The sequence below is a fragment of the Phascolarctos cinereus genome, unplaced genomic scaffold (assembly GCF_003287225.1).
Source record: "Phascolarctos cinereus isolate Bilbo 61053 unplaced genomic scaffold, phaCin_HiC Scaffold_4;HRSCAF=312, whole genome shotgun sequence".
In the NCBI taxonomy this organism is placed as follows: domain Eukaryota; kingdom Metazoa; phylum Chordata; class Mammalia; order Diprotodontia; family Phascolarctidae; genus Phascolarctos; species Phascolarctos cinereus.
The window spans coordinates 598114040-598127042 of NW_027555847.1; the positions used below are offsets into that span (position 1 = coordinate 598114040).

General features: G+C 33.0%; 1 protein-coding gene across 9 annotated transcripts in view; it reads left to right on the forward strand.

The window, feature by feature from the left end:
* RIMS2 (regulating synaptic membrane exocytosis 2) overlaps positions 1-13003 on the forward strand; it is a 539971-nt gene that overhangs the window by 444266 nt on the left and 82702 nt on the right. For 5 of the 9 annotated variants that reach the window (XM_078153700.1, XM_078153695.1, XM_078153696.1 and 2 more), the window contains one exon: positions 1349-1590. The exons of the other annotated variants lie outside the window; for them this stretch is intronic. In XM_078153700.1, coding sequence (XP_078009826.1) covers positions 1349-1590 — 242 coding nt within the window. The remainder of the gene's footprint in view (positions 1-1348; positions 1591-13003) is intronic. 9 annotated transcript variants of the gene reach the window in all.

The window sequence follows — 13003 nt, forward strand, 5'->3', positions numbered from 1 at the left end:
CATATATTGCTAAGCTTACAGTTACTGAAATCAAGAATCTTTGGCATAAGAGTGCCAAAATCTTTTGTATAACTCAATGATATTATGAGCTATACAGAGGGTCTACATCAAAAATTAACTTTGTATTCAGAAACATGTTGAATGTTAGGAACCCTCTCTCATCATGTGTGCGTGTGTGTGTGTGTGTGTGTGTGTGTGTGTGAGAGAGAGAGAGAGAGAGAGAGAGAGAGAGAGAGAGAGAGAGAGAGAGAGAGAGAGAGAGAGAGAGAGATTCTAATGTCATCCTCATATTTTCAGGGACCAACTTCTTAATGTTCCCTTAGTATTGTATTGGTGGCCTCTGAAATCATTAGCAAGCCTTCCCAATTTGTTGTTTGCATGAAACTCTCCCCTTCCCCTGTAATTATCCTGCTGAAATAGGGTGGAAACCCAGTATTATTTCTGGGCTTCAAAATTGGCCATTTCTATTTAGTTTAGTAGTTTGGACCTGGAGCTAATTCCTAAAGGAATGGGCTTTCATGCTAAGTAGTGGCTACCCTGTTAACAACTCTCGAATGATTTGCTTCACCAATAGACTTCATGGTCACCTTCCAACATTCTCATCAGACAACACCTTACATGTGTTTAAGAAATTAGTGCAGATGTTTTTTAAATAGGTGGAAAGGAAATCTTTACATTGTCAAAATGAATCTATGTGTACTGAAAATAAAAGTTTTCAGAACTGTGAAATCTAATCATCTGAAATTGTGCTTACAATTCAGTTCAAAATCAATTTCAAATCTTGTTAGAATTTGAAAACTTCTGATAGTTAATTATGTATTAATTTCTAGCACCTACTACATAAAATTCTTCATATCCTGAGAAAATGTTCCCTTAAAATGAATGCTCTGATTATTACAATAACAAACAAAAAATGCCCACCATTCCAAATGTGTTATAAAGATAATTAAGGATAGGTTACATTTGGAGAGTGACTTCCCTACTTTGTATAATTGTTCTAGAGTGCTTGTTGCTGTAGAAAAAGTATATTTAGGTGAATATCCTTATGGTTTTCCCTGAAAATATTTTTTTATAAATTAATATTTCCTTTAGCAGCAAAAATCAGCCCACAGGCAAAAACTTTGCAAAAATATATAGACTTACATTTGCATAGCAGTATTTAAGTCGGCTCTGAATTGTAAAGCACATTCAGTAACATAATTGTTGAAGATTGTCATCACATCTAAGAAAAAGTTCTATGTAAATTGTACCACTGCAATAGATTCCAAATTTTTCATCTGAAACCTGTCCTTTTCTGTCTTTCCCTTTTTGCTCTGTCTGCACTATTTATCCATCCATCGACTGACAGTGTCTTTACATCCAAAATGCAAAGCAGACAGATGGGCATCTCAGGAAAGAATATGACTAAAAGCACCAGCATCAGTGGGGACATGTGCACAATAGAGAAGAATGATGGCAGCCAATCTGATACCGCAGTGGGCACCATGGGCACCGGTGGCAAAAAGCGGCGCTCCAGCATTGGGGCAAAAATGGTAGCTATTGTGGGTCTCTCACGAAAAAGCCGCAGTACATCCCAGCTCAGCCAAACTGGTAGGAATTTTTTTTCCACATTCTTATTTGAGTTATTCACATATGTAAATCGTTGTCCTGAGTCATTTTATTATACTAATGATTTTGTCTGGAAAGCAATGTGTTTGGGTGAGGGTAAAGTTACAATTACTTTATTTTTCAGTGAAGAGAGAGCCTGTTTCACATGAAGTATGGCTACTATTGATTCTGGTTACCATGTGTTACAAATGATATAATCATTCCTTCTCTTGTCAAGCAGGAGCCAACCTGAGCTTTTTTTTACTATAAATTCACAAATACAAATGCTGTTACTTTGTTTTATAAGAGTACATGATTACTTTTCTTTGGGCCACCCTTTTTATAAATTTCTGTGATTTTTCTCATGTAGGAACAAGCCAAAGTAATTTTGCTCTCAATGAATTTCTACCTTGAAGATGATGTCTCATACTCCATGGGAATGATGTAGCTATGTTATTGATAATTTGACTTCCTTTTCAGCTTATAAACAACATTTTCCAATACTATAAATTTTCTTTACTACAGTTTCTGTCATCCTGATCATATTGAAATATTCTCCAGGAACAAGATGGAATATTATATTTTGTTTTGTTTTGTTTTTTTGCTAACAGCTGGGATATTTAAATCTTGGGGTACTTCAACATCCAGCTTCCAAATCACATCTGCTACAATAAATTACAGACAATACTCCTACTTAGAAAAGCTGTTGTTAGCAATTAAAGAATTTGTGAATCAAAGCAGTGTATTTTTCAATGAGGTGTTGGTTTATAATTATGCTGTAAATCCTTAGTATTTGAAATAAATATCATGTTTTATACTTAATAAACAAGCAAAAGCAAGTAATGTAGTGTTAGATTTAGAGAAAATAAATCACAGGCAGCTGTATTAACACTAATTTGTATTTAAAAACTAGGACTCATATACAGAAGGGAGGAATCTAATTCCATACTGCAAAATAATATTGATTCAGAGGATTGATCAGCTTAGGATGCAAAGGATCTTGACGATCAGATGTTTGTGCACTTTGGAATTTGAATGACATGAAATGAATTTGATAATGGAAGTTTTATTTTTTAAAAATTTTATCTATAATTCACTAAACTGTAAAATAGATATATACACATATATTATTTACTTATATATTCTTTTATATATTAGAATATTACTTGAAGCATTTTAAATGCATTATGTTCTTTCTTATACTTCTTACACAAACATAATTTTGATTCATAAAAAATTGAAATTATGTTTAAGTAATATTATCATAGAAACTACTGCTGCAGGTTACATTGGTCAGAATGCCATGGTCAAAAAAATAAGTATGACTTTAACTTTTAAGAATTTATTTATATAATTGTTCATATGTCAAGGAAAAAAATATGCTTAATTAGCGTTTTTCTATTTAAGATATTGAGCTTTAAAAAAAAACACCTAAAAGCAGTTATTAATGAGGTTTCAGAGCAGAGATAGTATAGTATTAAATTCATCAAGTAATAAAATTCCATTATAAGTGGCCCCAAGAGCAAACTAATGTTGCTATATTACCAGGAATCTGGTACTGTTATCTGGCCTAAATGAGCCCACTGGCTGTGAGCTGCCCTTGACTGGCAGACAGAGGCCACTATTAACAGGTACAAGGCATGATGCTGTGAGACAGATTGGGCCCTGGGCTTGCTTTTGATCTTCGGTGGCTAAAAGGGAGACAACCATATTTCTACCAAATAGGGGTAAGGATATACACATAGTAGAAACAGTCATTTTGTGATTGAATGGGTCATGGAAGGAGACATGTGGAACCTTCCTTGCCATGGAATTGGGAATTTCATACTTGCCTTGGAAGGCAATCATGTTTCATTACAGTTAAAAATATATCTTTGTTTCATTTTTCTACCATACCTCAGCTTTTGATGTTGATCAATGCTTTATGAACTACAGAGTAGAAGACTAAAAAAAGTTGGCAAATGTGAGTGCCAACAGTTAGTTTTGAAAGATCAAAAGCAGAATAGAGATAACACAACTGGAAAAGGGCAAACATTGTCTATGTGCTCAAAAAAGAAAAGAGAATGGGTTCTTCAAACTATATGAAAATAAAGTTGACTTTGATTCCTGGCAAAATTCTAAATATATTACTAAATGGATGCTTAGTAAACATCCAGAAAAGGAAGCAGTGATCCCAAAGAGCAAATATCGCTTCATCAAGAATGAAACATGCCAGACTAGCTTTGTTGCCTTTTTTGATAATTTTATAAAATAGCCAACAGTTTCTCATGATGTTCTTGTGGAAATGATAAAGTGATATTGGCTATGCACTGGTACAATTAGATGGATTCATTCTTAAATTAATGGTTAAATAAATTGAGCAAGCCTAGGCAAGAGAAGGTTTATGGAGGGCATAACAGCTACATCCAGATGTTTTAAAGGCTGTCCAGTGGAAGAGATTAAATTTCTTTTCATCTGCCCCAGATAGCAAAAACAAGAGAAATGCATAAAATTTGCAAAGACATGAGTATGATAGAAAATTTAGAACCAGAATTAGTATTGGAGGTCATCTAGTACCATCTCCTTGCTTTACTGCTGGTGCAATAGGCTAATTTAAGTGATTTATCCAAGGTCACAGTGAGAGTTCAGGGATTTGAAGCAAGTTCCTCTAACTTAAAATGTTATGTACTTTCTAGATGGAATCAGACTCAATATAAGGGAAAACTTTCAAACATTTGAACTGTACAAAAGAGGAATGTGCTGCTTCAGGAAGGAGTGGGTTTCTGTCTTTAAGCAAAATCTAGGTAACTATCAGGTATGTTGTAGATAGGATTCATGTATAGGTATGGGTTGGATTCAATGGTCTTTGAAGTTCTTTCCAACTCTTTAGATTCTTTGATTTGACATAGTGTTTGTATGTTTTTTTTAATAGTTACCTCCTTCAAAACATTTTCATTACAAAAATTTTAGATGTACTTACTCATATTTAATTCAATTCAACAAACTTTCACTAAGTGCCTACTATGTGCAAGACAGTGTATTAAGTAATGGCAAGCAATAAAAAGACAAAAATGAAACAGCTTGTCCTTAAGGAGCTTACCTTCCACTTGGTAAGGCCAAGATGTATGTCGAGGTGGGGGACAGGGTAAAGGAATCAAAGTGGAAGTGGTGTAATAGAAGATGGATCTCTGATATTTAGTAGCTGTGTGATCCTGGGCAAGTCACTTAACCTCTCTAAGCCTCAGCATCCTCACATGTGTGTAGATATAGATATAATATAAATGTAGATATTTCAAACTTAAAGGACTATATAAATGCCAGCCACTATTATTCAGTAGAATATAAGCTCATTAAGGGCAATGACTGTTTCATTTTTGTCTTTGTAGCCCCATAAAATATCCCCAGTCCCTTGGCGCATAATGAGCACATGATAAATGCTTGTTGAATTAAATTGAATACAATACTTACACAAACAAGTAAATACAAAGTGCTTTCAAGAGTCTAGGAGAGGCTGGGATGAGGTAGGGGAGTCAGGAAGGTGGAGGAGTAGTCTCTTGAGCAGGGCTTTGAAGGAGCTAAGAATTCTGTGAGGAGAGAGTGAATTCTAAACATGGAAGACAACATGTACAAAGACAAGAAATGGAATTTCATGTTCAGAAATTAGCTATGAGGCTAGTTTAACCTAAACAGTATAAGAGGAGGTTTATACAAAATAAGACTATAAAAATAGGGTGCCAGATTATGGAGGACTTTACATAACTAGAGAATTTTTCTTATTTTTTATCCTAGAAAAAATAAGAAGCCATTAAAGAGTTTTAGAAGTAAAGTAATATGATATTCCTAAAACATTAATTTTATAAAATAATTAAAATATAATAAAATATCAATTTTATCTTCTTATTTTTATTTTAATAGATTTTGTTGATATCTTTTGTCTTTATATCTCAGTCATTTCAACACACACACCCTTCAGGATAAATACTGCCTTGTTACAAAGAAAAACAATAAACAAAAGATTCAAATACAGCAACTGCAGCTGACAACATATGCAAGATTTTTATGGTTTATCTTATTAGTCTGCTATCTCTGCCATGAAGAGAAAATGTATTTCACTATTTTTTTCAAGGACCCCTATTGGTTTTTCAGTTACTCATAGTTGAACTTGTTTTAGTGGGTTTTTTAATTTATAATGTTGTACTCGTTATGTATAATGTTTTCTTGTTTATTTTACTCAGCGGCAGTTTATACAAAACTTTCTGAGTCCATAGATTCCTCTTATTCATCATTTCTTATTACACAATAATTATTCCATTATATTCATATACCATTTTTTTCAGTTATCACCTAATAATAACCCACTTTTCCCTATTTATTTGCTACCATACAAAGTAGTATTTCAGATATTTTAGCATATATTGAATCTCTTTTTTTGTATGTCGTTGACTTCCTTAGCACATATACCTAATGGTAGGATCAATAAGACAAAGAGTATGGACAGTTTAGTCACCTTTTTTGCATAATTCCAAATTGACACTCAGAAATTAGACAACTTGACCAACAGTTCATCGATGAACCTGTCTTCTCACAGCCTCTCCAACATTAACTTTTCCCATCTTTTCTCATCTTTCCTAGATTTTCATAGTATATGATGAAGCATCAGAATTATTTTAATTGTAATAAATAATTCTCCCCCTAGAAATAGCTAGGATAGAGCTGTGACACATATTTTATCTTGTTGACTCTAAAGAAATTATTATAGAATGACCTTTTATATTAAGGTCATATAAATATTTTGAGTTTCTTGCTTTAGGAGTAATGTTATTCTAAACATAATTTCTGGCGAGATGTTTTTGAGTGTTCTCAGTAGTCTTGTCAAAAACGGAGTTCTTCCTCTAGTAATCTATATTCTAAAGTTTATTAGATACCACTCTATTTAAAACATGCTGTTTTATACTGCTCCTAATCTTGCTTATCTTGTCTGTCCCTCTTATATACACATATATACTTTTTCTGTTTTTAATTAGTGAAAAATAGTTTTGTTGACTATTACTTTATAATATATTTTGAAGTCATATAATATTTTGCCTTTTTCATTCATACCTTTTCTAACTGGTTTTATTGAGATTCTAGACCTCTTGTTCTTCTAAATGAATTTTGTTATTATTTTGTCCAATTCTATAAAGAATATTGCAAAATATTTATATGGAACTATGTATGTAAATTAAAGTACTATTGTTATTTTCATTATATTGGTATAGCCCAACCATGAACGGTGAACACTTGACCAATTATTTAAATCTCTTTTAGTAGGATTTTGTAAGGAGTTTATTATGTTTTTGTAGTTGTAAGGAATGCCAACTGGTAGGTAGGTTGAAGATTGCAAAGGTGAGAGACTGGAAGCAGGGAAAGCAATCAGACTATTGGATCACTCCAGGTGAGAGGTAAATACTTTTTACCTAGGATACTTTTATACATACATACATACATACATGCATACATACATATGTGTGTATATGTATATATATACACACATATATGTATATGTATATGTATACATATACATATAAATACTTTTTAAACTAGGGAAGAGGCTATATGACTGGAGAAAAGAAAGCAGATACAAGAGATATTGTGGATTAGAAGCAATAAGATTTGATGATTGATAGGCTTGACAGAGAAGAAATAATCAAAGATCATCTGTTAAAATTGAGTAATTATAAGGATAGTAGTGCAGTCAAAAATGGAAAGAAGTATGAGGAATGGCAGGCTTGGGACATGTTGAATTTGATTGAGGAAGTATATAATACAAGAAAATTGGCTCTGGAGTCAGTTGACCTGGATTCAAATCTCATTTCTGATACTTAATACTTGTGTAACTTTGTACATATCATCTGTAAAATTAGAGGTTTGAGGGGCAGCAATGTTGTACAGTACATGGAGCACTAACCCTGAAGTCAGGAGGACCTGAGTTCAAATTCAGCCTCAGACACATGATATTCACTAGCTGTGTGACCCTGGGCAAATCACTTTTGCCTCGCCAAAAACAGAGAGGGAGGGAGGAGGGAGAGAGAGAGAGAGAGAGAAAGAGAGAGAGAGAGAGAGAGAAAGAGAGAGAGAGAGAGAGAGAGAGAGAGAGAGAGAGAGAGAGAGAGAGAGAGAGAGAGAGAGAGAGAGAGAGATTTGAATCAAATGGCTTCTAAGGTAATATTCAACTTTAGATCTATGATTCTAGCATTCCAATTAACATTGAATTGTTCTTTAAGTGGCAGGGTTTTTCTCTAAATGAATTGTGATGTTGAACAATTTAAGGAGTATGTGTATAAATACTTTTAAAGAAACTTCCACCTCTCCATGCCACACAAAATGGAACTATCATCTTAGTGATTTTAATCATTAATATTTATGTATGATCAATGGCTAAAATCTTAAATCATTTATAAAGATACTGATCTATCTATTTACTTATGTCTTATGGCAGCCTGATAATGCGATAAGATGCTGGAAATAACTCATGTTGCAAATTGTATTTTAGCTATGACAGAAAAAGTATTGATCTTCTGCAGCTAACATAGTATTGAACTCCATGATTTTGTGGACTCATGAACTCATATTCTATATCCAGAGCATGAAATTTCTTAAGAAATTTCTGAAGAAAAATCAGTCATGGGACACTAACCACATTCCCCATGGAAAGCTCTGCTTTGGCAAAAAATAAGAGTAGCTGGCATTTATACAGAGTGTCCCAAAACTCATAGTGCAGTTTTAAGATGTTGAAAGATAGAACTGCACTAAGACTTTTGAGACATCCTGTGCAGTAGTTTAAGGTTTACGGTATGTTTTACAGAGTAAAGTGAATGTTCACGTTATAAAATTACAACCTTCTTTTAAATAATTGCTAAGTGACAAACTAGTTTCAGTGTCACATCACTTTAATGGCCATAAGTGAGTTTCCTAAGAAAAAAGCACCAGGATCAGATAGATTTGCAAGTGAATTCTATCAAATATTTAAAGACCAACTACTTCCAATATTAAATAAATTATTTGGAATACAAGGCAAAGAAGGAGTCCTACCAAACTCCTTTTATAAAACAAATATGATATTGATAAATAACCTTCCTAAACCAGAAAGAGTAAAAACAGAGAAGGAAAAATATAGACCAATTTCATTAATGACTATGGATGTTAAAATCCTAAATAAAATTTGAGCTAGGATATTACAATATATTACAAGGATTGTACATTGTGACCGAGTGAGATTTATACCAGGAATGCAGGATGGTTTAACATAAGGAGAAAACTATTAACGAAATTGGTTATATCAAAAATTAAAAGTAACAAATCATATGATTATATCAATAAATGCAGAAAAAGCTTTTGATAAAGTACAACACTCGTTTCTATTAAACACACTAGAAAGAATAAGTATAAATTGATTTTTTATTAAATTAATGAGAAACATTTACCTAAATTCATCAACAAGTATTATTTGTAATGGGGATAAGTTAGAAGCCTTTCTAGTCAGACCAGATTGAAACAAGGATTCCCATTGTCACCAATATTATTATTTAATATTGTATTGGAAATCCTTGCGATAGCAGTAAGAGAAGACAAAGAAATAGAAGGAATTAGAATAGGGAATGAGGTAGTAAAACTATCTCTTTTTGCAGATGATATACTTGGAAAATCCCAAAGACTCAACCAAAAAGTTAGTTGAAACGTTTTTAGCCAAGTAGCAGGATAAAAAATAAACTCACATAAATCATTAGCATTCTCATATGTCATGAACAAACCCCTGCAAGAAGAGATAGAAAGAGATACCTCATTTAAAATAACTCTAGACAGTATAAAATCCCCGGGAATATACCTGCCAAAAAAAAAAACCGGGGACTATATGAACAGTATTATTAGGAAAAAAACCTTTTATACAAGTAAAATGAGATTTAAATCATTGGAGAAATAATAATGGTTTATGAGCAGATGGGGCCAATATAATGAAAATGACAATTTTACCTAAATTAATCTACATAGTCAATGCCATCTCAATTAAATTACCAAAAAATCATTCTACTGCGTTAGAAAAAATAAAAATGAAATTCATTTAGAGTAACAGAATGTCAAGAACATTGAAGGAACTAATGAAAAAAAATTAAAGGAAGGAGTTTTAGCAGTATCAGAGCTTAAATTATAAGGCAGTAATTATCAAAACTATCTGGTATTGGCTAAGGAATAGAAAGGTACATCAGTGAAACGGAATAAACATATAATTTACAGCAGCAAATGACTATAATAATCATGTGTTTGACAAGTATAAAGACTTAAGTTTGGGGGATAAGAATTTATTGTTTGATAAAAATTATTGGGAAAGCTAGAAAGCAGTCTGGTAGAATTTGGACATAGACCAATATCTTACACCATTTACCAAGTAAGATGAAAATGTACACATGATGTAGACATAAAGGGAGATATTAGAAGAAAATTTAAATACAGAACATATTACTTATCAGACTTATGCATGGGCAAACAACTTATGAATAAACAAGAGATAGAGGGCATTGTGAGGTATAAAATGGATAATTTTGATTACATTGGATTATTTTTTTTTGTAGAAATAAAACCATTAGAAAATTGCCTAGACACTGAGTGGTTAAATGATTTTCACAGGCTTATGTGTGTTAGGAGGAGGGCTTGAACTCAACCCTTCAGACTCCAAGGCTAGAGCTCTAACAAATGTGCCAAGCTGGTTCTTATCTATAGATGTTAATGTCATAAGAATTGTCCTGATTTTTTTTGGAGAAAAATGTAAAGCAGAATCACCATTATTCTATTGGTCATTTCTTGAGATAGCTTTGATCTAATATACTCTGTATTCTTAATACATAGAGGGGCTATGAAAATTAGTTAAATAAAATCTATAGACTGCTTTAAGGTCTTTGAGAAAAAAGTCATTCTGTCTAGCTATAAGTAAAGGTAACCTATTTCCTATTTCTTCTACTTAGTGGTACCCTACTATCTTAGGGGAGTTAATGTAGCCATATCTGGTAGAAAATAAATAGAAGTTCCTTTTGTAAAAAACTAATAACACCAAGTTCAAATAATGCTAATGAGACCAAGATAGTTAATTCAGTTCCAACATGGCCAGTAAGCTGTATGCAGAAGGAAACCAAAAATGTTTCACAGGATTTAACCCTCACCACAAACAGCCAAGTGTTAGGTTCTCTAATATTGGTTATAAAAAATACTAGGCAAGATAGTACATGTAAACCAATTACCAATAAAAGTTGGGAGAGAAGGGATTAAAAATATATGTACTTTTGTTGGTAGGTAAGCAACAGTATCTTTCTTAGAAAGCACAGCTTTTTTAAAGAACAGATACTGTTTAAAGAATGCATTTACTAGATCTTCGTAGTCATTGCCTTATTCTTATTTTAAGAACCTTTATAAACTTAAAAAATTTTTGTTAATATCGTTTATTTTCATATTACATTCAATTCCCAATGTTATCTTTTCTCTACCCAGTAAGCCATTCATCATCCTCTTCTATTATAAATCTCTTCATACCTTATATCGGTTAAACCGTAACTCAAATCTTATCTTTTTCACATCTCTTTAACATTTTTCAAGAAAATTCATTGCCTGTGTAATCTGGTTCTCCTTTCTTTTAGCTCTCTTCAGATCTCATTTTTTAAAGCCCTTTTCTTTCCTGTCAATCACCCAAATACATTTTTCTTTTCATTTTAAATTATAGCTATTTTAAAATCATTGTGTGAAAATGAATAAAAATGATAAGTTATCTCAATAGTTAAGATTGGTATAACTTTTATTTCTAAAACTGAGGAACAATGCATTTTTTTACTGCACTGTTAATCAAAAACTAAATTGTTGCTGAAAACATGGGTACAATGAGGAGTACTGGGAAAATATGGGCTTAGAAGGGAGATTTGCATTCTGTTCCTGGTTCTGACATTTACATTGAATTTGAAGCCAGAAGAATTAATTTGAATTTTTTTCTCCTACTCACCTTTTCTATAATGTTCAACAAGTCCCTTTAACCCTTTGGACTTCAGTTTCCTCATCTTTAAAAAGTAAGAGTTGGGTAAGTGATCCCCAAGAAACTTTTCAATTCTAAAATACTATGAGCCTAAGAATAGTGGGAAATAATGTTGCCTGGGTGAGGCAGCATGAATTATGACATTTTTAAAAAACAATACAGAAGAGTTTAGATTTGAGAAAGGAAATAGAGAACCATCAAAGATTTTTGCATAACAAATTATCATAATAAAAGTGATATTCAAGGAAAACTCATCTGGTAGTGGTGTGAAAGTAGGATTAGAAGTAAAGAAGACAGGATTCATGGAGACTGTCTAGGAGGCTGAGTCCAGACATGAGGTGATGAGAGCTTGAACTAAGGTAGTAGAAGAGAAATGAGGAAGAGAAAGATATAAGAAATATTTTTGTAGGAAAATTGTCAAGAACTAGTGATTGACACAATATGGAGGCTGAAAACAAAGAAACAAACAAGGAAGGAAGGAAAGAAAGATAAAGAAGGGAGGAAAGGAAGAAGGGAATAAAGAGAAAGAATGGAGGGAGGAAAGAGAGAAAAAAAGAAAAGAAGAAAGAAAGAAGAAAGATAGGGAGGAAAGGGAGGGAGAGAAGAAGGGAGAAAAAGGAAGGAAGGAAAAAAAGAGAAAGAAAGAATGAATGAATGAATTCTGTAGGAAAAAAGCCAGATTGTAAAGAATTAAGGCAGGAATAGATTCAGTGGGAATTCAAACAGTAAGTCAGTTACTTTGTCTGGGCAGTATTAAGATTGGCCAGGCCAGAAGGAGGTAAGAAACAGGAGCCTGACCTGGTCAGCAAGTAATACTAGTTGATAGAATTGAGGATACCCATTAGTGTATATTAAGGGGTTACAACTGACAAGTTAGTTAAAAAAAGAGAAGAGAGGCCTGAGATTCCTCACAGGGTCAAATTGAAGCAAATAGCATCATGTAGAATTTGCTTAGAGGTTGGTGTATATGACTAAGGTCTAGACTAGAAAAAGGAAAACAGAAATAAACTATCTCTAATAAATGGTGGTCATTTTCTAGAAATGCAGAGTGATCAAGAGGACACAAATAGTTCAGTTCCTCAGTGCAAATAAACATATATCAGAGTTTAGAGTTCAAATTGGACGCCAGAGAAGTCCGGGTACAACTTGGTCAGATGGGCAGATGAGATTTGCCAAATGTGTATGGCTCTCTCAGAGTGAAGCAGGTTTCTGTAGGTTTTTGTGGAAGCTGTTGTCACAAAGGCAAGAGGGACATATGGGTCTTTTGTTCAGTTGTTCAGTCATGTCCAACTCTTCATGTGAGCATATGGGGTTTTCTTGGCAAAGATATTGGAGTAGATTAAGGCAAACAGAGGTTAAGTGACGTAGTCAGGGTCATGTAGCCAATGA